This window comes from Carassius auratus, chromosome 46 (assembly GCF_003368295.1).
Source record: "Carassius auratus strain Wakin chromosome 46, ASM336829v1, whole genome shotgun sequence".
NCBI classification, from domain to species: domain Eukaryota; kingdom Metazoa; phylum Chordata; class Actinopteri; order Cypriniformes; family Cyprinidae; genus Carassius; species Carassius auratus.
The window spans coordinates 6525782-6548562 of NC_039288.1; the positions used below are offsets into that span (position 1 = coordinate 6525782).

A 22781-nucleotide genomic window follows, 5' to 3' on the forward strand; every position below is an offset into this window, starting at 1 on the left:
TTTGCCTTTAGAAGGCAGAGTCATTACCGACAAAAATAAAAACAAACAATCAACTAATTACTAATTCAGTGGATCAACCACTGATTTATGTAGACTGTAGTGCATCTACCTGGTAATGCAATGATCTTTGGAAACTGTGGTCTCCTACCTCCAGAGAGCAGCACACATATTGTGAGTGATGCTGCAGAGAGGTGGGAAACACAGAGTGGATTAGCGGAATCATCGAATCTTCAGTGGAGCGTTAATAGACAGCTTTGAGCTGGGGTGATGGAGGATTGGTAAGAGGGGCACCTCAGCTGATGAGGGCAAAGGGGCAGTGGCTCCATCCACCGGGCCACCCCACTGTGCACAGCCCTGAGTTTCACCCAAGACCATGGTAGTCCTACAGCTAGACCAGCACTCTTCCAGCACTTAAAGGTCCGTTTTTCATGCTTTTTTGAAGCTTTGATTGTGTTTGCAGTGTGCAATATAACATGTGTTCATGTTTCGCGTATAAAAAAAAAACTGAGTATTTTTCACACAATTCACTTATCTGTATACTGCTGTCTTCACTGTCATAAAAACGGGCTGATGACTTCCTTGTTCTATAAAGTCCCTCCTTCAGAAATACGTAACGAGTTCTGATTGTGCCAGCGGTTCCTGTATTGTGATTCGACACCAGCTTAGAGCACGCTGCCCTCCTGGAAATGCGATTGGGCTAGTTTTGAGAAACAAGTGGGCAGGATTTGTTTTGAAAACCTGTCAATCCTGATCTGAACCATAGACAGTAAAATAACGCACGTGCTGGAGATGTACTTATAATCACAGGAGCGTTTTTACTGACGAGATGCACATGAAAATCGCATTCTATTTTTTTTGCACAGCCCTAATATCTAGTTAACAAAGCTAAACAGCATGTAATAAGTTACAGAACTTACAGGTTGTGGTCCATAAACAATGCCTTCTCCAGACAAAGAGGGAACTGCTCCATCTTTCAATAATAATCTTTATGCGAATCTGGCATTAAACTGATTGAGATTGAGCAAGCTGTCATCAGCAAAATGTGCTGCACATAGTTTTACATGTGGATTATAATTTTCGGGAACCAAGTTAAACATAAATTGTAACCATTGATCTCTAAGTACAGCGTCTCTGGGAAGCTCAAACAAAGGTGATTGGACTCTGAGATGAAAATAACAGCGTTTCGACCACACATGGCGACAAACACAAATGCAGCTCTTCCTCTTCTCCGTCGGAGTGCAACAAGACCACGCCCCCTTTTTGTGTATTCATGTGGGCGGTGGTTAGTCAAAAAAACTGTTTTAGTAACATCATTACTGCAGGAACTAGAGGGCTGTAGTCCAAATGGGTCATTTTTTTGTAAGCAAATTCTGTTAAATAAAATATCTCGCTTGGCATTGAACTTTGAGCTTTAGAATTTAACAGATATTATTTATACTCTAACAACAACATTGCTCACTAACTAAAGTTTAAAACATGGGATCACGAAGAACGGGACCTTTAACTTTAACAAACCAGTTGAAAACAGCATGGAAATTAATGGTAGCCTAAAGTCTTTTCAACAGGGTAGTCGTCCAGATATAAAGTCTACTAATTGGTGAATTAAAGGGGTCATATGATGTGATTTAAATTTTTGCTTCCTTTTTGGAATGTTTCAAGCTCTTGGTACATAAAAAAGTTCTGTAAAGTTGCAAAGACAAAAGTCTCAAATCCAAAGAGAGATTCTTTATAAAAGTTAAGAATCAACCTTGCCTACCTAAAATGGCTCATTCTTACGTGCCCCCACATGTCTACATCATGATGTGGGAAGATTTGCACAATGGCGTCCAAATTTCTACACAAAGAAAGAAGGCGTAACTTTTATTCTTGCAGTGGCCGCCGCCGCCATTTCATGTTTATACATGAAAATATATAGCTTCCTTTGTTTAAGGGAGTCCCTCAAAAGGACAATAGGTCCTGTTTGTAATTTGCGACTAGTTAATGCAGACCCAACACTGACTAGTGGCAGAACTATTAGTCCATGGAACTCAAGCATTCATGTTTCTGTGTGTTCTGTAGGTTTCTGCGTGGGCTCATATTCCTTTGTGCTGACTTGAGTCATGCCTTCGTTGAGGATACTCAAGCTTGTCTAAGCAGATGGAACATCATTCATCCTGCAAGCAACATAGATTTTAGTCAGTGTAGTTGTATTAGAGAAAGAAGATGTTGCATTCATAGCCAACCGAAATTTGTGCCACATTAATAACCATGTCTTTATTTTATCCATGTAAAACATGTTTCAGGTTTAACATGTTTAACATTTCAGGTGTTCCTGTTGCTCAAGTGGTAGAGGCATTGTGTTAGCAAGCAAGCAAGCACAAGGTTGGGGGTTCAATTCCCTGGGAATACATGATAAAAATGTATAGTCTGAATGCACTGTAAGTTGCTTTGGATAAAAGCGTCTGCTAAATGCTTTAATTTAATTTAATTTACCTTCAATGTGACATTGCGTTAACTGAAATCAGTGTAGCTTGGAGTTTAAGGAACTTTCCTGTTTGTTTTACATTTCAAGATGTGTATCTTTCAGTTTCATTTACTTTACACATCTGATTTTTTCTGATTATTTTTCCAGTCACATCTGCCAGCATTGATTTATTAAAAAAGAAACAGTGTTTCTAAATTGCATTTATACAAACAAAAAAGAAAGAAAACAAAAGAAACGAAAAGAAAAAAGAAAAAAAAACATGACAGAAGTGTCAGGCCAAACTTCCACTGCCCTATTCAAAGAGGATTTCTCCAGTTGTTAACAGATCTGAATGACTTTGATTTCATTTTCAAAGCAAAGGTCTACTTGAAAGCTTCTAAAATATTCCGTTTTTTTTTTTTTTTATCAGTTTTTGGAGTTTTTCATAATGATTCCGTTTCCTGAATACAAATAACACTTGTGGGCCTGATATGTCAAAAATGACAAGCCCAGCACTCATTGATTCGAATAATTATGATAATTGGCGAGAGTTATTGACTGCTCAGACTTCATCATTATTCTATACAGCATTGTTCCTTGCAGGCAGGCAGTGGAAACCCCAGCTACAGATGAAATGGCAATGACTTCAGGTCATGGGATTACTGGGAGCAGACCTGGTCTCTCGGAATGGCAAGCAGAACACAAGATGCTTGTTTGTAACTTTTTATTTATAGTCAATAGCAAAGAAAAAAAAAACTTTGGCACTATGCTGTTGAAATACGATGAGTGTGGAATTCATTTGGGTGTCAGCTGACATTATGATACTCATTTGACTGTAACAATGAGAGTATAGTATTGTAGTAGTGCTACTTTACTGTCACTTCATGGTTTTACCTTAATCTACACAAGCTACAAACAAAAAAAAGGCGTATTATATTTTAGTTACATGTAAGGGCCAATATGTTTATATAAATAAAATACAATTAAAAAAAATCCAATCATTTATCAATTATTATTATCAATTTATCTTTTTTTTCTGATACAAACATAATTTATGGTGACAGTATTAAATGTGAATAGGTAAATTTATATTAAAAACAATAAAAAACATACCTAGGATACAGTCGAGTAAAAATTTTGCCTATAGGTACTGCAATCTTTGAATCAGTGTTGGGATTTTGTTTATTTAGATGAACTGTCTAAACATGTGTATTCACTAGAAAGAATCTGAATTAAAACTGAAACAATACTACAAACTAAAACTTTAAGGTACAGCATACATTATTATTATTATTATTATTATTATTATATATATATATATATATATATATATATATATATATATATATATATATATATATATATATATATATATTATTATTTTTTTGACAGTACCAGAAGAATCAAATAAGTCATTTGCAATAAAGAGGTTTGGATGAATCTCAATTAGGGTGACAATATTAAGCTTGTACAGGTAAATTTATATGAAATATAACAAAAACATCTAATAAACAGTCGATTATAATTTTAGCCTACAATGATCTGTGGATCAGAGTTGTGAATCTGTACTTTTAGAATAGATGAACAATTTAACAACCGTATTCACTAAAAAAGTATCTGACCATTACAATAAAATCTTTGAGTAACTGAACATAGTATAAAAATATTAAAATATATATGTTTTTTCTTTTTTTTTTTTCACAATATTCACCCATATACAAGTTTTCTGTCAGTGTCTGGAGAATCTGTTATCTGGAATCTGTAAATCAGTTTTGTGATTCTGTTTTATAAACCATCTAAATAAACGTATTCACTAGAAATAATCAGATTTTGCAACAATATGAGAAAGTGTACCATTTAGGATGAACCAGTTTACTGGAATAAATCAGACTTTCCAACACTGTATGAAAGTGAAGAAGTTTAGGTGACTGTGTTTGTTTATTACCTCAAATAAGAATATCATTTGATAAAGCTTCTTACTTGCAAAGTAAGTTGTGAAAATGAGGAAAATAGCTGAACTACTGTTACAATGCTGGGAAATATAATTTATTAACAACACTGTTTGTAGCTAGAGTAGGTGCTCCTCATAGTCAGTGCTGATTCTCCTTTAAAAATAATTTTCATTCTAAGCTAATACTTAACCTTTGACTCTGGACTTTTGTGTTGATGTCCTGGTAATTGCCTCAGTCCTTGTTTCCAGTACTAGAGGCACATTCACATGTCACCTTGACTTACTAGTCCTTGTTTTTCAAAGACTAATTTGACTCCATGTGGAAAACTCCAATATGAGTGACACAGACCAGCTTTGGTTTTTCCACTAGTTCATTTCTTGTGATATGTGTTTCCAGAGACACAGAGTGATGAATGGAAAGTGCAAAACAGATGTCTATTGCACAAACAAAGCCCATGACCAATTTTTATGTAAATTTGTCAGGTTTGAGATAATACACATTGTAAGATGATTGTATATCTTGCTCTAAATTTTAGTTTTTATAGAATTTGTCTAGGATTTCATACATTTATTTGTTTAGCTGATTTTCTTTTGCAGCATTTACACTCATAAATGATTGTGGTTTTGGCAGTAAACATAACTGATTTTTATGGTGCATTTGTTTGACTTCCCATTTGGTTTATTTATCAGGGTGTCTGTGCTTGTTTAGAAAGACATTTATCAAATTCTATTTTATTTTTAAATTAAACGAGAAGTTTATGAGAATATGTACGCTGCTTTGCCTCTTCCAAAACTAGGAACATTCATTAATCTCCCTCGATTCGGAGCTATATTAATAAACTGTAATGACATACAGTATGTTAGACGGCAAGTGTTATACTTTTTACAGACTCTCACACTACACAGTACACCCTGGACTACATTTCCCATACTCCATTGCACCAATCACATTCACCTGATAACAATCACACCAAGCACCTGAGACCAATCACACACACACAGCACAATCATCAGGCACACTTTATAAGCATTGGACACGGCCAAGTATTGTTCTGCACATATCCCTCTCAGTTGCGATCCCAAGCCATTCAGTGTTTGTTTTCATAGTCTTGTTTTATAGTTTTCATACTCTTGTTTCAGTTTATAGTTTCCATTGTCTTGTTTCATTTTCTAGTTTTCATAGTCTTATCTTAGTTTCTAGTTCATAGTTTAGTCTTTTTTCTTACCTTGCCCTAGCGTTTTGACCCTTTGCTCTGGATACAGGATTCCCCTCTTGCTTAGCCCTCTGTATTGTAATCATACATGTATTGTAATCATAATTTGTAATCATAATCACTTTGTATCATTCATCACCTTGGAAAGAAACATTACGTTCTCTCCAAACAAACAGACTGAAGTAAGCAAGCACATAGCAATGACTTAAAAAATGTTTTGGACACAATTCCAAGTTCCAAGTATTATGCAAATACCATGGTAAATAAATATGATAGGCTAATTGTAGTTTTTAGTATCACTGAATTTGTATTGTAATGTTTTAATGCCTGACATCCGTTTTAGTTCTCTCTCACTCCACGCTGTCCCTCGCTTGAGCAGTTTTGGCACAGACAGTGCCTGAGAGACATGCCTCAGCGGCACCCAGTCTGAACATGAAAGCTTTTGGAGTTGAGAAAGTGTCTGTGCTGTGTATTAGATGACAAGAGAGAGAGAACCTGCTGAATGAACTGAGAAATATACTGCAACTGTTTTTGTTTATCATTGTGCAGCTATTTTCAAATTAAGTATGGGCTGAAAAATGACCTTAATTTACAGTATGAAAAATATACAGTTTGCATTTTAGTTTTCATGGCTCATTTAAATTTGCCATCTTCATGATGTTGCATTTTAACTAGACATATCTTACTGTTTTTATTATTTAATACTTTCCCCCTCTATGATCGGCTTCTGGTTCGGAAATTTACAGTATTTTTTTATATTACTCAAAAGTTTGTTTCATCATGATTTGGCCTCTTTAAACGTTATTTAATCATGTGCTTTGCTTTGCAGGTTCCCCTCTGGGTTACCATGCTGGATTGGAGTATTTACCCCACCATGTTAAGAAGAAAATAAAGAGCAACTCGCGAACACGCAGAGAGACGTATGAAGATGAGATCTTTAACATCGAGGTTCTGTTGGGTGTGGACTGCTCTGTAGTGGTGTTTCATGGCAGAGAGCACATCCAGAAGTACCTCCTGACCCTCATGAACATTGTAAGTTTTCCAAACCCCATTAGAAAGATTTTAAGCTTGAGGTGGATGCTAATGGTTATGGTACTGAGATGACCTTCATAGCCTATTATCATATGCACATCATATGCATTACTGTATATCGTAACACACAAATCGTAAATGTTTTCCATACTCTTAAAAAAATACAGGTTATTTATTGTCTTCTATGATTCCATGCAGAACCTTTATCCATGGAACCTCTGCATTGCACAAAAGCTTCTGGAAAAAGGGTTATTTTAATGTTCTTAACACATAAAAGTGCCAAAAAGAGGGGTTTTGTAGCAATGCAATAGAAAATGCAACAGGTTCCCCAAAGAACCTTACTCTGAACTGTTCTTAAAAAACCTATTTTTTTCCGTTTTAGTAATCTGAATAAACAATTCCATTTTAAAGAACCTTTTGTGCAATGGATTATGTGAATATAAAAGGTTTTTCATGGAACAATAAATGTGAATCAAGAATCCTTATTTTTAAGAGTGTATGAAAACAAAATGTTTTTTATATTTCATAGATGCTAAAACCCCCTTTTGTAACTTTAACTTTATGGGAAAGTGTCCTCCTACTAAGTTACATTGTAAAGTTAACTAAATGTCATTTGCTAAATGTTAGCTAAATGGCCAGTAATTTTTACCTCAGGAACCTATTGGTTTTCTGTCTAATATATACAAATCTTTTCCCAAAAGATCTCCCTCAACATCACAATTCAGACAGTGCTATGGTTATTTACAATAAATAATTGATTTTAACAGACATTTACACAAATTACTTTAAACTCAAACAGAAAATTAGCATTACTTGTGTATGTTAGGGCTTGACGCTTGGAAGTTGATCCAAACCTCCATCTGTCTCCCTGAAAACTACTCTGAGTCAGGAAATTACATCCACAACCTTGACAAGGTTTCCTAACTGAAAGATTGATGTACTTGAGTTCCTTAAAAAAGACCGGACTCGCAATGATCTTGCTGCCAAACCCGCACAACAAAACATTTTATGCCTTTCCCTCCGTTTTTCTTATTCAATTTTGACTCATTTTCGCAAAAAAAAAAAAAAAAAAAAAACCTTCCCCAATGCTGAGCAATGTCCCATAGTCTACTTGAAAATATGTAATACTTTAAATGCATTGCTGGGATGGTAACAAACCTCATAATTAACAATAATAATAAACTAGTAGTTTTTTTTGGGGGGGGGTAGCTAACGTTATACAGTACATATAAACTTTATACAAGTTTGCTTGAAGCACAAATAAAGCTACTGAAGAAAAAACACTTACTCTAATATTCTTTTTATTGGACCTTGTGGCGATTTGACATTTTGAAATGAAACAACACGCAAAATATTATTTGTGTAGCTAGAGCTGTTGTCATTCTTATAGTTATATGTGACATTTAAGTGACTATAAGGTCTTACAACTTACATTCCTCCATCCTCGTAACTCCCTCATTCACAGTTCACTTTTGTCTGGATGGCGGTCCTGTTCCCAAGCAGAAGACAAGCTCCGATGGAAGACCTTGCTGCATTATTAATTTAGTCCTAATGATTTTCTGGCACTTTGGCCTCTTATACGTTAATTAGCTACCTGCCAGCTACAAGCAGAGATCTAGACTAATAAAATACAGACAGGGTCTTGGAGAGGGCCAGTGCTAATGAGAGACTCGCTGCTAAGGTGATTAGTATGGTGTGTGTGTTTGTGTGTGGGGGAGAGACCAGAATAAAAACGAGAGTATGTGATAATAGTCATTTATGTGCCAGGTTACATAAATATATATATATATATATATATATATATATATATATATATATATATATATATATATATATATATATATATAAATAATATCAAATTAAATACTGCATTTAATTTACAAATACATACAAACTCACAGTTTGGTTAAAGGTTTTTTTTTTCTTTTCATTTTTTTTTTTTTTTGTTGATAATGTTTTATTTTACCGTCCAGTTCTCACTATTAACTAGTTGCTTATTAGCAAATTAGCATATTTGCTGTTTATTTGTACTTCACTTTTCTGTGAAGCTTTTTTGCAATGATTTGTAATGTGAAAAGTGCTATACCAGTAAAGATGCATTTAATTGAACTTATAAAGCATAAGTATATTAATGCCTTATTCTGCATGACCATATTCTAGATCTTTTAATCCTACACTTAAAAATTACCTTACTAACTATTAATTAGCGGCAAATTAGGAGTTTATCAAGGCAAAGGTTGTAGTTAACAGTTAGTTGATAAACTAAAGTGTGACCGTTTAGTTTTATTGTCAAAAGGAGTGGTATGATAAGGAATAGGCATCTAATTGTATCTTTATGCATTCTGGTGAGGGTTTGAGTGTTTTAGTGGAAACTATAGGTAGAATTTCTCTCTTTTGCTGAGTATCTGCTTTCCATAAACAGAATCAGATTTTTAAACTTCCTCTAGTTTAATCCACTAGTAATTAAAGGCTGTAATTAAAGCAAAAAGGTGGTTCAACGAAATAGTGACACAAGGGATGCCTTTTTTTTCAATTCAGTGATTCTCTCTCTCTCTCTCTCTCTCTCTCTCTCTCTCTCTCTGACTTGCTGGTGTTATATCTTTCACTTCGATGTTATGAGTTGCACTGAGTAAATACAGCTGTATAAAACAAATAAAAAATAATCTCTCTCTGATCCTGCAGTGTGTTAGAGTGTACCAGAGAAACCCTTCATCTCCCCCAGCACCACCTGCCTTGATTTCCTAGGGAATTTATGTATGCCTATTCACACAACAGAAGCATATCTTACATGCTCAGGGCAACATGTATCAGATCTAATCAGCCATAGTCTTGTGTAGCCATACCTTCAAACTGACAGATATTTATCTACAAATATATATGTGTGTGTGTATATATATATATATATATATATATATATATATATATATATATATATATATATATATATATATATATATATATATATATATATATATATATATATATATATATATATATATATATATATATATATTTAAATCTGAATGTATAATAGACATTACGCTTCCGCAAATATATAGATGTCTGGAAACATGTCCGAGCACCAGTAAATGATCACTTAGGGTTGACCTTTAAATCCTTCTCAATGTGACTAAGTGCTGTGCGTTTTTCAGCTCACAGCCAGTAAACTCTGCTTTTCCTGTTAAACTTCTCAAATCGCCTCTGGCACTGTGACAGTGTGTAGTAAGGCTATGTTTGTGTTTTTTGCTTGTTTATCCTTTGTTTTTTATTATGAATTGTTCCACAGGTGAATGAGATTTATCAGGACAGCTCCCTGGGTGCCCATATTAATGTTGTCCTGGTTAGAATCATGATGCTCTGCTCCTACAAGGTAAGACAGCATCAGCTAGCTTCCTTCACCAGTAGCCGGCCAACAGAGATTGTATTGAAGTATATATTTTGTTTCACCACTGTAGCCAAGAAAGTTTCAAAGTTGGGTTTTTGAATTTATTTTGTAATGGATGTAACAATTTTGTAATTTTGTATTCCTACAAAAAAACAATTTTGTAGTCATACAAAGTGGTCCCAAAGTTCAATCCAGCAGGTTTAAGTTTCTTTATTATTTGGGCCACTTTTGATTTTTACTAATAAAAGATTAAAATTATTTAGACATCTAAAATCAAACTTTCGAAAATTACAGAAGATTTCTCTTGAAAACACCCGGTCAAAATGATACAGTAACTCAGAAATTATAGAAATGTATGAATTAAAAGTAAGTAGAAATTATTATAACATGAATCAATTTGGCTTAAAGGGGTAATATAATGCAATTTAACATTTTCCTTTCTCTTTGGAGTGTTACAAGTTGTTTGTGCATAGATAGGATCCCTAAAGTTGCAAAGACTAAATTCTCAAATCCAAAGAGATATTCTTTATAAAGTTAAGACTGAACGCAACACATAAAAAGACAGTATACGTCATTATAATCAGTAATTATGTCCCCACTGGATGCAACAAAAGCCTCATTTGTAATGGGTTTTATTGATGTTGCCTCGTCAAATCTATACACAGCAACACAGTAAGGTGAGGGGCTTAACATTTCCGTCACACGCTTGAGGATAGATGGCCAATCAGCATGCACCTCGCTTTTCAGAACGCTGAGCTTTGTAAAAATCGACACTTTTCAGAAAGGCAGGCCATAGAGTAGAAACAATAATGTACATTATGTGGAAAATAATTTTTCCACTTAAACACATTGCATTACACCAAATACACAACATAATGTTATTTTTAGCAACGTCATATGACCCCTTTAAGCTTTCTAATACTCTATGTAAATTAAATTAGATTTTGATCAAGTCCTCTTTTTTTCTTGGATTCTACAATGGTTTCTAAATTCAAAAAACTAAATAAAAAATGTGTCAGTTAATGGTGTCATGTATTAACCTATGATTTGTGTTGGTTTTGTTAGTCCATGAGTTTGATTGAGCTGGGCAATGCTGCTCAGAGTCTGGAGAATGTCTGTCGCTGGGCCTTCCTGCAGCAAAAAGAGGACAAGAATGATGCAGAATACCACGATCATGCCATTTTCCTCACCCGACAAGAGTTTGGGCCCACTGGCATGCAAGGTAATACTTTTGAAACTCCATGAATTTACATGTAAACATAACATGATGCATGTACAGTACATCAACAATCTCAGATATGCAGACCAATTGAAATTGGTGTAACTGGAATAGTAAATTGCAAACTTACCGCAATTTAATGCAGCATACAACCGCTGACAACGATTTATCTTCCTTCTCTTTGCAGGTTATGCTCCTGTTACAGGAATGTGTCACCCTGTGAGAAGTTGCACTCTGAACCATGAGGATGGCTTCTCGTCAGCTTTTGTTGTGGCCCATGAGACAGGACATGTGTGAGAAAAACTTTCCACCATAATATGCCACCACTGAACATTGTTGAAGAAGCTCGAGCCCCAAGTTAATCATAATTTAAAGTAGTTCAAATACTAGTAGTTCAACCAAAACCACTACTGTATTTTCTGGATTATAGTCAGGTGCGACTTATTTATCAAAATTAATTTGACATGAACCGAGAGAAATGAACCAAGAGAAATGAACCAATAGAAAACATTACCGTCTCCAGCCGCGAGAGGGCGCTCTATGCTGCTCAGTGCTCCTGCAGTCTACACTAAGCAGCATATAGCGCCCTCTCGCGGCTGTAGACGGTAATTTTTTCTCTTGGTTCTTGGTTCTAAATAAATGCGACTTATAGTCCAGTGCGACTTATAGTCCAGTGCGACTTATAGTCCGAAAAATATGGTAATTATTTAAAATCCAAGCCATTAATAAGAAGGTTACTATATTGAAAATATTGAAATATAATGATTTTATATTTCTACATATTTGATCATATTTTATATATCACTGCAAACAATGAAGATGTTGTGTGTGTATATATAATAAAATATATCTGAATACATAATTAAATTAAATTAAATTCTCCAAAGCGACTTACAGTGCATTCAGGTTAATTTTTACCTATCATGTGTTCCTGTGGAATATAACTCCCAACCTTGCGCTTAATAACGCAATGCTCTACCAATTGAGCTACAGGAACATTATATAATACATTGGATAAAAATATACATAATATATTATTTGTTACATACATGCTTTCCCTCACCCACATTTCCATTCAGCACAGAAGATAACTGCATAGAGTTAGTGCATATTTTTAATTTTTTTTATATATTCAGACTGGGGATGGAGCATGATGGCCAGGCGAATGAATGTGGGGATGAGGTTCCAATGGGCAGTATAATGGCTCCTCTGGTTCAAGCAGCCTTCCACCGCTTTCATTGGTCCCGATGCAGTCAACAGGAGCTCAGGCGATACCTCAAGTGAGTTACTTGGTTTTGGTGGCTTCCTGCTTTGTAACATATGAATATATTCTATTATTCATCTGGTTCCTTGATTACAAATTCTAAGATAGTACTATAACTCATGCAGTACATATGACTGTCTCCGTGACGACCCCTTTGATCATGAGTGGCCCACTCTACCCCAGTTGCCTGGTCTGCATTACTCTATGGATGACCAGTGCCGCTTTGATTTCGGCATGGGCTACATGATGTGCACTGCGGTAAGTGAAAGAGAGACTTCGTTACTCCAGCCAACCTGACATGCCATCTCACTCCACATTCAAACACATCAACTAGTTAGGTTAATAGTTAGTAAACCTGGTAATGCAGCATACTGGGTTCAAGTTAGGATAATGAGATAATACTAAAAATATCATAATTTTTATGTAAATAAAGTTTAACTTTTTAAAAATTTCAAACAGAGAAAATACAGCAGCAGAATATGGGTGTCAGTCCTGTGTTTGAGTCCTTAATATGGTTATGTTTACACACAGTATCATTATTAACAGGAATCGACAACCACATTCTATAACCGAACTCACACTCATACATTTTCAGGACTCATGCTCTCAGAAAACTTGCTGGGCTAATGGAACAAGACTAGACAGCTAGCTGTCTATAAGATCATACACTGCGAGAGTGGCTCTGCACTTGTCTACCATGTGTTACAGGTTTTCATCAACTTACAGAGATGCAGATATGAGCTGTGTGTCATCTGAAGGTTTACATCCACTGGAGGTGCTCCCTTCAGTTTTTTGTTCTATGCATAACTCAAATGCTCACAGCTCGATTGGACACTGTCTTGTCAAAGGTACTGCCCCAGTGACAGCTTCTGTACCTATTTTTTCTAAAAGTGTAGGGAATACTGACTTGACTCCCATTGCACATTCATACAGACAGTATTCAAAACGCTACTGCAAGCCGCTGTGTGAACGGGACATTTCGAGAATCACACCTGCAAGTAAATGTGGTTGTCAATCCCAAAAACTGACAGTGTGAACGTAGCTTTAATAAAATTACAAATATTAAAGATTTTGCACTGTATTTCTAGGTGACTAATCAGATGTAATCAAATTATTACATTGCTAATGTAACTATTTATAGAGACAATCATACAGTATGTCTTTTGAAACAACACTGCCCAGATGCTCTTTGGATTATTCTTAAATCATTCTGGAGATAAAAATCATCAGATTTCAGTTCTTCTTGTTTATCTAAAATTGTTATGGTAACCATATAATAATAATAATAATAATAATAATAATAATATATATATATATATATATATATATATATATATATATATATATATATATATATATATATATATATATATATATATATATATATATATATATATATATATATAAAATTAAGTTGTGTAAGTCATAATTTATATTTGTATCCTTTTATTTATTTTCTTAAATATCTAAATTTTGTTTTGTTATGTTTTATTATTTTTTAATCATTTTTCTTTAAAATTTTAATCATTATTTGTCTGATTTACATATTAATTATTATTTTTAAACTATTAATGATTCACTTTTTAGTAATCAATTATTCTCGTAGATGCATTTCTCATGTACAGCATGTTCGTACTTTCAGTATTTTTAAGGATCGTATACCTGGAAACGAATTTCTAAAATGAAATAAGATTTTACCCATTGTTATCAATGGTTTCCTGTTATGAAAAGTAAAATAAAGATTTGTTTAAAAATGTGATACATTTTAAAATAATGCAAAATAGAAAAAAATATATATTTCTGGACTGCTGGACCCCACTTTCAGCATGTTCTATAATAAGAAATCATGTTGTTTAAGCAGGTGCAAGCAGGTAATTAATCTGTAAACAATAAAATCTCTGAAAACTATTTAAAAACACTTTTTTTTAAAAAAAAAAACAAGACTTCTCCCAATTTTCCCATTTCTCTGCCAGTATACGGCCATGTAATCTGGGCTGGTCACATGGTCTGTGTATATGAATGCGAGCATGACTGTTTCTTTTAGTACAGCACCTACGATCCTTGCAAGCAGCTGTGGTGCAGCCACCCCGAGAACCCTTTCTTCTGCAAGACCAAGAAGGGCCCTCCTATCGATGGGACCAAGTGTGCAGCAGGAAAGGTTAGATCTTATACTCAGAACATGAGCATATACCCAGAACTATACTATAACTGAATACTAACTATAACTGATACTATTTTTCTTTTAAAACATTAGTCACATTTAAATCTAGACTCAAAACTCATCTGTTTAGCTGTGCATTTATTAAACGAGCACTGTGCGATGTCCGAACCGATTGCACTGTATTTTACGTATTCACTGTATTTTATGTAAAATAATTTTCTATTTTTAACTGTTTTAAATTAATTTAAAATAAGTCAATTTTTAAATAATTTCCTACGTTTTTTTATTATTCTTCTTCTTCATGATTATTTTACTTTCTTTTATGTTAAGCACTATGAATTGCCATTGTGTACGAAATGTGCTATATAAATAAACTTTCCTTGCTTTTTATTTTCTCCCTCTCTCTTTATTTCTCTAGCAATGTTTTAAGGGTCACTGTATCAAGCTTACGCCAGACATTCTCAGGCAGGACGGCCACTGGGGTCAGTGGACCAAGTTTGGTTCCTGTTCTCGTACCTGTGGTGGTGGAGTACAGTTCCGCACTCGTGAGTGTAACAACCCAAGGTGAGTGTCTTCAAATCGGTGAAAACGTTTTTTTCATCTTCTCACATTTCTCCTTTGACTTGAACAAATCTATTCTGTTGTAGTCCAGCCAACGGGGGACGCACTTGTTATGGAAACAACTATGAGTTCCAGCTCTGCAACATGGAAGAGTGTGCAAAGGCCCTAGCTGACTTTAGAGAGGAGCAGTGCGAGATGTGGAACCCTCACTTTGAGCATGAGGGCACCAAACACCATTGGCTGCCCTACGAGCATCCTGAACGTGAGAAATTACCTGATTTATTTAGTGTTATTTATTTCCACACCATTTTTGTTCAGTCTCATTTTATGCTGGTGAAAAAGACATTGGAACAGTCACATGGCTTTGTATTTTTCATTTTAATACTTCTTTGCTGCCCAAGCCTTTATGGGGCTCTAAGCTGAGTTTTAATTTGGGTGGCCCCTCATTGCCACCAATATGACGGATTATTGTCAATGCTTGATTTGTCTTGCATAGTAATTCATGGCAGCTTTCACTGGCCAAGGCCCGACCATGAGTAAAGATGGGTATCGTTAAGGTTTTAAAGGTTTTACTACTCTTACCAATACTGCTTAACGGTCCGGTACTTTAACGTTATTCTTATCGGTACTTTGTGTTGTGTGTGTGTGTGTGTGTGTTTTTTTTAAGAATTTGATTTGATTTATTTAATTATATCAAGAAAGCCTTACAGTTAACATAAAAACAAAAAGGCATCAGATACAATCGAGGATAAAAACACAATAAAGTCCAGGACTTATTTCCATTGTGGTCCTCAATAACAAGTTGAGAACAGAATTACTATTTCTTTATTTTTTTTATGTAAAATTAATAATACGCTTGTCTTGGACCAGAGGTGTTAGGAGGAGTTGGTTGGTTCATAGTAGCTGCAGCTTAAAAAAAAAAAAAAATCTCTCTCTCTCTCTCTCTCTCTCTCTCTCTCTCTCTCTCTCTCTCTCTCTCTCTATATATATATATATATATATATATATATATATATATATAATAAAAAGGTTGCAAAATGTGGCAATTGGCTATTTTGTAAACTAACTTGAGGTGCTGTGCATTTAAGTTAGCCAAATAAATGTTTACATTTACATACTGATTTTTCCTTATTTGGAATTTTAAAAGCAAGTAGACAATATGTTGATTTCATTCTCATTTTTCCCAAAAGAAATCAACTGAATTTCTACGTAAGGTTAGCAAACCAGGGAGATTTTACATTTGTTTTAAATGACGTGAAAAAAGTTGATTCAACGATTTTAGCATACATACCTGTGGTAGATCGGGCAACAACCAGAGATGAGCTAGCTAGGCAGGTGATACACATAATGCACTTTTGAAAGATGCTTTGACAGATTGGTTGTGTTTCAGCCCTTACATGCAAATATTGTTTTGCACTTATGACAACGAGGGTTGTCAGCATTAACTCTAGTGAAGTATAACCACACTTTGGAATGTTTTGCTCTCTCTGCCATCGTCACTCTTTGTATTAAGCGGGAGTTTTCCTTATGCGTGTACCACGCTCGTTCTTGTTGTGTGTGTGTGACTCACACAGAAAGCCTCCGCGGCGCGCATGCGAGTTCTTTCAGATCTCACAGACAAACGTCTTAATATGATCGCAAATTAGAAATGTTTGGTAAGATAAAATGTGCACGATAATATTAAGCAAATCTCTTCGCCATCGTCACTCTTTATTATTAAGCAGGAGTTTACGTACAGTTAATGCATGTGCGTGCGCTCGTTGTGGTGTGTGTGTGTGTGTGTGACTGACAGACAGCCTCTGCAGCGTGCATGAGAGTTCACGCAGATCTCACGGACAAACGTCTTAATATGATCGCACATTAGAAATGTTTGGCGAGATTAAATGTGCACGACAACAAGCAAAAATACATAGTACATTTTTTTTCCTCCAGTACCGAAAGCAGAACCGATACCGTCAGATCTTACTGATAGTACGGTCTTTCATAATTTAGCCCCGGGGCCAGTTTAATACCGGGTTTCAGTACCCATCGCTAACCATGAGGCCGTTTGACAGACATGTCAAACAACCACTCACAGTTAGTTTTGCGGCATGGAAATGTCGCCACAATAACAGGCCGGTGTGTAAAACTCTCAAACATATTTTAAACATTATATGCCGAGAACTTTAAATATTTCACATACTTTTGAAAATCCAGCATTTAGTTGATCCTGATAAGAGCTTGTCATCACAGTTGTAAACACAGCACCTTTCTTGTTTCGGTAGACTGGTTTGAAGCCACAGAATTTTTGTTTAAAGATGAAACGTAAAAGGACGCTACACACACGTCTCGCAGAAATCCTGTGGCATTTAACCAATCTGATGATGACATCATCGCATGAACGCTCCTGAAGTGTTTCTAGTTTTTAGCTAATGGTCCGTGGGCATGACATCTGAGGCTGAGACTAATGCTTGATTATAAGTATTTCACAAAAAAAAAAAAAATCAAGCTGTCATTTCATGTGTAAGGGTATGTAGTTTACAGTTGCTTGAAAGTGCAGATGATTGCTTTCATTCCGATAAGCTTGCTGCTCAACATTCAAATACGTATGCAATGCACTTCAAATACCCTCCACCTTGCCCAGCTCCACCTGTATAGATCTCCTATGGGGTCATTTAATCTACAGTATACTATGTTATATTTGTAATTTCATATAGGCTAAGTTATATGTGTTACGGAAAACCACAGGAAGCTGAGGAATAACAGAAAGACAGTTTATTGAGGCACAAGCAGAGGAGCAGGTAGTGCTGGGTAGAGTGATATGGAGTATGGCAGTGATGAAGTGATCCGTAGTACCAGGGTAGAGACGTCAAAGGAGGGAGGTGTACCTCACACACGCACGGAGATGGGTGGGAAATTCAGAAGATCGCTGGAGAGAGGTAAGAAGAGATAGAGTTAGTCCTTAGAGTTAGCATACAGGTAAGACCTTGTTGCAAACGAGACCGGACGCTGACTGATTGCGTGTGTGGTATTTGAAGTGCAAAGGTGATTGGATGATGATGAGGGTCAGGTGGAAGTGCTCAGTACTCAGTTGAGGGCCTGCGTTGTGAATGAGTGGAGGTGGAACCTGGCGTGTTTGTAACAGTACCCCCCTTCCCCACGTCCCGCTCCTGAGGGCCGAGGACCTCGACGACATGGTGGACGTCCTCCTCCTCTGGGAGCAGGCTGGTTAGGATGACTGGAGTGGAAGGTGTTTAGTAAGTTTGGATCCAGGATGTCATTGCGTGGGACCCATGAACATCCTCTGGACCATATCCTGCCCAGTCCACTAGGTATTCAAGTTGTCCACCACGCCGCCGGGAGTCCAGGATGTCTCTTACTTCATAGGCAGCACCGTCTTCTAGGAGGAGTGTGGGGGGGGGGGGCTTCGGCTTCACCAGGTTCTGTGGAGGGAGAAACAGAGGGATGGTGAGGTTTCAGGAGAGACACATGGAAAGTGGGGTGAATCCGGTACTCAGGTGGTAATTGTAGTTTGTAAGTGACCAGATTGATCTGCTCAAGGATGGTGAATGGGCCAATGAATCTGGGACTTAGCTTGCGGCAGAGCAGGCACAGGCGGATGTAGAGGTGGACAGCCAGACCTTCTGACCGGGTTGGTATGTAGGAGCCTTGGATCGGCGAAGGTCGGCTGTCATTCTGCGCACACGTAGGGCCCGCTGGAGTTGGTGGTTGGCTGTGTCCCAGACCCTCTCGCTCTCCCAGAACCAGTAGTCGATGACGGGGACATCCGAGGGTTCACCTGACAAGGGGAAGTGGCACACACTGGAATGGAGTAGGTTGTCGCAGGGAGTTCTGTGCATACTCGGCCCACCCTAGGATCTGGTTCCAGGAGTTCTGGTGGCCGAGACAGAAGGTATGGAGGAAGCGTCCAATCTCCTGAACCTTCCTCTCTGTCTGCCCGTTCGATTGTGGATGGTATCCGGAGGACAGACTGATGGCCACACCTCGGAGTGAATGGAATGCCTTCCATAACCGGGAGATGAACTGAGGACCTCTGTCTTAGACAATGTCTTCTGGGATGCTGAAGTACCTGAAGACATGGTTAAATAATAACTCGGCTGTTTCCATGGTCGTGGGCAGATTGTTCAGGGGGAGAAGACGACATTACTTAGAAAATGACTCAGGTAATGGGGCTGATGATGACCTTTTTTGGGATAATGGTTTTGGGTTCCTCTAGATTTTCTCCGGGGGCGTGACACCGGGACAGGGCATCAGCCTTCACGTTCTTTGCCCCTGGGCGATACGAGATGGTAAAGTGGAAGCGGGTGTAGAATGGTGCCCAGCAGGCTTGTCTCGGATTTAACCTCTTGGCGACCCGAATATACTCTAGGTTCTTGTGGTCCCTGAGAACCAGAAAGGGGTGTTTGGCTCCCTCCAGCCAATGCCTCCATTCTTCCAGGGCCAACTTGATGGCCAACAGCTCATGGTTGCCAATGTCATAATTGAACTCCGCCAGGTTGAGCTTCCGGGAGAAGAAGGTGCATGGGTGGAGGCGACTGGGATTCCCCTGCTGCTGAGATAAGACCGCTCTCACTCCAGTAGAAGAGGGGTCGACTTCAACGACGAAGGGTCGGTCGGGTTCAGGATGGACCAGGAGTGGAGCGGTTGTAAATGCCTTCTTGAGGGAGTTGAAGGCCTCTGTGGTGGCTGGAGTTCAAGAGAGTGATTTTGGCTTATTTTGGAGGAGACTAGTGAGAGGGCTGGTGATGACACTGTAGTTCTGGATGAACCGTCTGTAGAAATTGGCCTTCCCCTCGTCCATCTGGATGCCACTGCTGTTGATGTTGTAACCAAGGAATTGCACTGAGGGCTGATGGAAGGAGCATTTCTCGGCCTTGAGGTAGAGCTTAAAGGCCCTCAGGCATTGCAGGACCTCCACAACATTGCGACGATGTTCCGCTAGGCACCTGGAGTAAATGAGGAAATCATCAATGTAGACGAGGACAAACTTATGGAGGAACTCCCAGAGCAACTCATGGATAAAATCCTGGAAGATGTAGGGAGCGTTAACAAGTCCATATGGCATCATGCAGTACTCATATTGGCCAGTATGGGTTATGAAGGCAGTTTTCCACACGTCCCCCTCTCGTATCTGGATGAGGTTATAGGCGCTGCGGAGGTCCAACTTGGTGAAGACAGTGGCACCACTGAGATGTTCCAGGGCAGCTGGGACGAGGGGAAGTGGATATCGGAATTTGACGGTTATGTTGTTAAGAGCCTGATAATCGATACAGGGTCGTAAGCCTCCATCCTTTTTTTTCTGATGAAGAAAAGCAACAGCTTGTCAGCATTTGCAGCGCCAGGTGGTAACAACGTTCAATGGTGTGGCTCTTTGCATAGGATCCCTAATGTCGTCACAACATAACTCACAGTGACTGATAGATAAGAAATGTCTTGATTAAATATGTACCCCTCTTAAAGGAACACTTTTTTTAAATGTTCCAACTCCCCTAGAGTAAAACAGTTGAGTTTTACCATTTTCGAATCCATTCAGTCGATCTCCAGGTCTGGTGGTAGCACTTTTAATTTATCTTCGCATAGATTAGATTAGATTAGATTAGACTAGATTCAACTTTATTGTCACTGCACAAGTAGGTACAAGGCAATGGAATGCAGTTAGCATCTAACCAGAAGTGCAATAAGCAGTAAGTACAGAATATACAAGGTCTATAATATGTACAATAACTATACAAATAAGTATTATGGACATAATTTACAGATTTTAAATACTATTAGCATGATATACAGATAGGTGTACTATGAACATACTGTGCAGATGGAATATGTAAAAGTGTACGTACACTATAGGCAGAACTATGAACATATGAACATAATTACACTATTGCAATGGACAGTATTTGTGTGGTGTGGGGGGTCTTGAGGGGTGTCAGAGGGCAGAGTTCAGCAAGGAGGCTGTTCCTGAATCTTGTGGTCCTTGTCCGGAGGCTCCTGAAGCACCTCCCGGAGGGCAGGAGGTTAAACAGTCTGTGGTCAGGGTTAGAGGAGTCCTTGAGAATGCTGCGAGCTCGACGTAGACAGCCTTTCCTCTGGATGTCCTCAAGAGCAGGAAGTGGTGTCCCTGTAATGTGTTGGGCAGTTTTCACCACCCTCTGCAGTGCCTTGCGGTCAGCCACTGAGCAGTTCCCATACCAGACTGTGATGCAACTGGTCAGGATGCTCTCAATTGCACATCGGTAGAAGTTCACCAGGATGGATGAAGACAGCTGATTCCTCTTCAGTGTCATGAGGAAGAAAAGGTGCTGGTGAGCCTTCTTGACCGGGCTGGAGGTGTTTGTGGCCCAGGACAGTTCCTCCAAGATGGTGGTTCCCAAGAACTTGAAGCTGGAGACACGTTCAACAACCATCCCGTTAATGTGCATGGGGTCATGCGTGCTTCCTTTCTTCTTCCTGAAGTCCACAATGAGCTCCTTAGTCTTATTGGTGTTAAGGAGCAGGTTATTGTCAGCGCACCATGTGGCCAGGTGCTGTACCTCTTCCCTGTAGGCATACTCATCGTTGTCTGTGATGAGGCCAATCACCGTGGTGTCATCTGCAAACTTAATGATGGAGTTGGATCCATGCACAGGCTTGCAGTCGTGGGTCTAAAGGGAGTAGAGGAATGGTCTCAGCACACAGCCCTGTGGTACGCCAGTGTGATGGTGGTGGAGTGGGTGTGGCCTGACTGAACATGCTGAGGCCTGTTGGTCAGAAAGTCCATAATCCAGTTGCAGAGGGAGGTGTTAATGTCCAGGTCTCCAAGTTTTGTGGTCAGCTTGGAGGGAATGATGGTGTTAAATGCTGAACTGAAGTCAACAAATAACATCCTAACATATGTGTTGTTATGGTCCAGGTGTGTGAGTGCAGAGTGCAGCACTGTGCATACTGCATCCTCTGCATAGAAGAGTTTCTGCATAGAGAGCATATAAGAGCTTCTCTCTTTTTCCTATTTGAAACTTGACTCTTCTGTAGCTACATCATGTACTAAGACCGACGGAAAATGAAAAGCTTCAATTTTCTAGGCTGTTTTGGCTAGGAAATATACTCACTTTCTGCCGTAATTGTTTAAAAAAATACAATAAAATCAATACATCAATTCCATGAATTCAAAAGCATGCACAAATGTATGTCTGTGCTAGAACTACAAATATGAATTGCATAAATTTGTCTGTGGTCTGTTTTTTTTTGGACAGCTGAAGAAAGATGTCAACTGTACTGCCAGTCTAAAGAGACAGGAGACGTGATATCCATGAAAAGAATGGTGCATGATGGCACACGTTGTTCCTACAAAGACCCTTACAGCGTGTGTGTGCGTGGGGAATGTGAGGTAAAGGTTATTCAAACACACCCACACAAACCATCCTTCACTGAAGTTCATCTTCAAATACCATATAATGAATAATATCAGGCCTAATCAGATATCTGAGGCCTTTCCGCTCCTCACTGCCAGGTAAATTGTTGATTTGCTAGAATAGGATGCTGTCTTCACTGTTCTGTGTTTAGTTCTGTTATCGG

At 37.9% G+C, this 22781-nt stretch overlaps 1 protein-coding gene across 1 annotated transcript in view; it reads left to right on the plus strand.

The window, feature by feature from the left end:
* Positions 1-22781, plus strand: part of LOC113064000 (A disintegrin and metalloproteinase with thrombospondin motifs 2-like) — a 72270-nt gene that overhangs the window by 40200 nt on the left and 9289 nt on the right. Inside the window, exons 4-13 of the mRNA XM_026234481.1 lie at positions 6438-6640; positions 9927-10010; positions 11091-11247; positions 11432-11537; positions 12381-12524; positions 12634-12766; positions 14553-14666; positions 15088-15233; positions 15317-15492; positions 22460-22593. Coding sequence (XP_026090266.1) covers positions 6438-6640; positions 9927-10010; positions 11091-11247; positions 11432-11537; positions 12381-12524; positions 12634-12766; positions 14553-14666; positions 15088-15233; positions 15317-15492; positions 22460-22593 — 1397 coding nt within the window. The remainder of the gene's footprint in view (positions 1-6437; positions 6641-9926; positions 10011-11090; positions 11248-11431; positions 11538-12380; positions 12525-12633; positions 12767-14552; positions 14667-15087; positions 15234-15316; positions 15493-22459; positions 22594-22781) is intronic.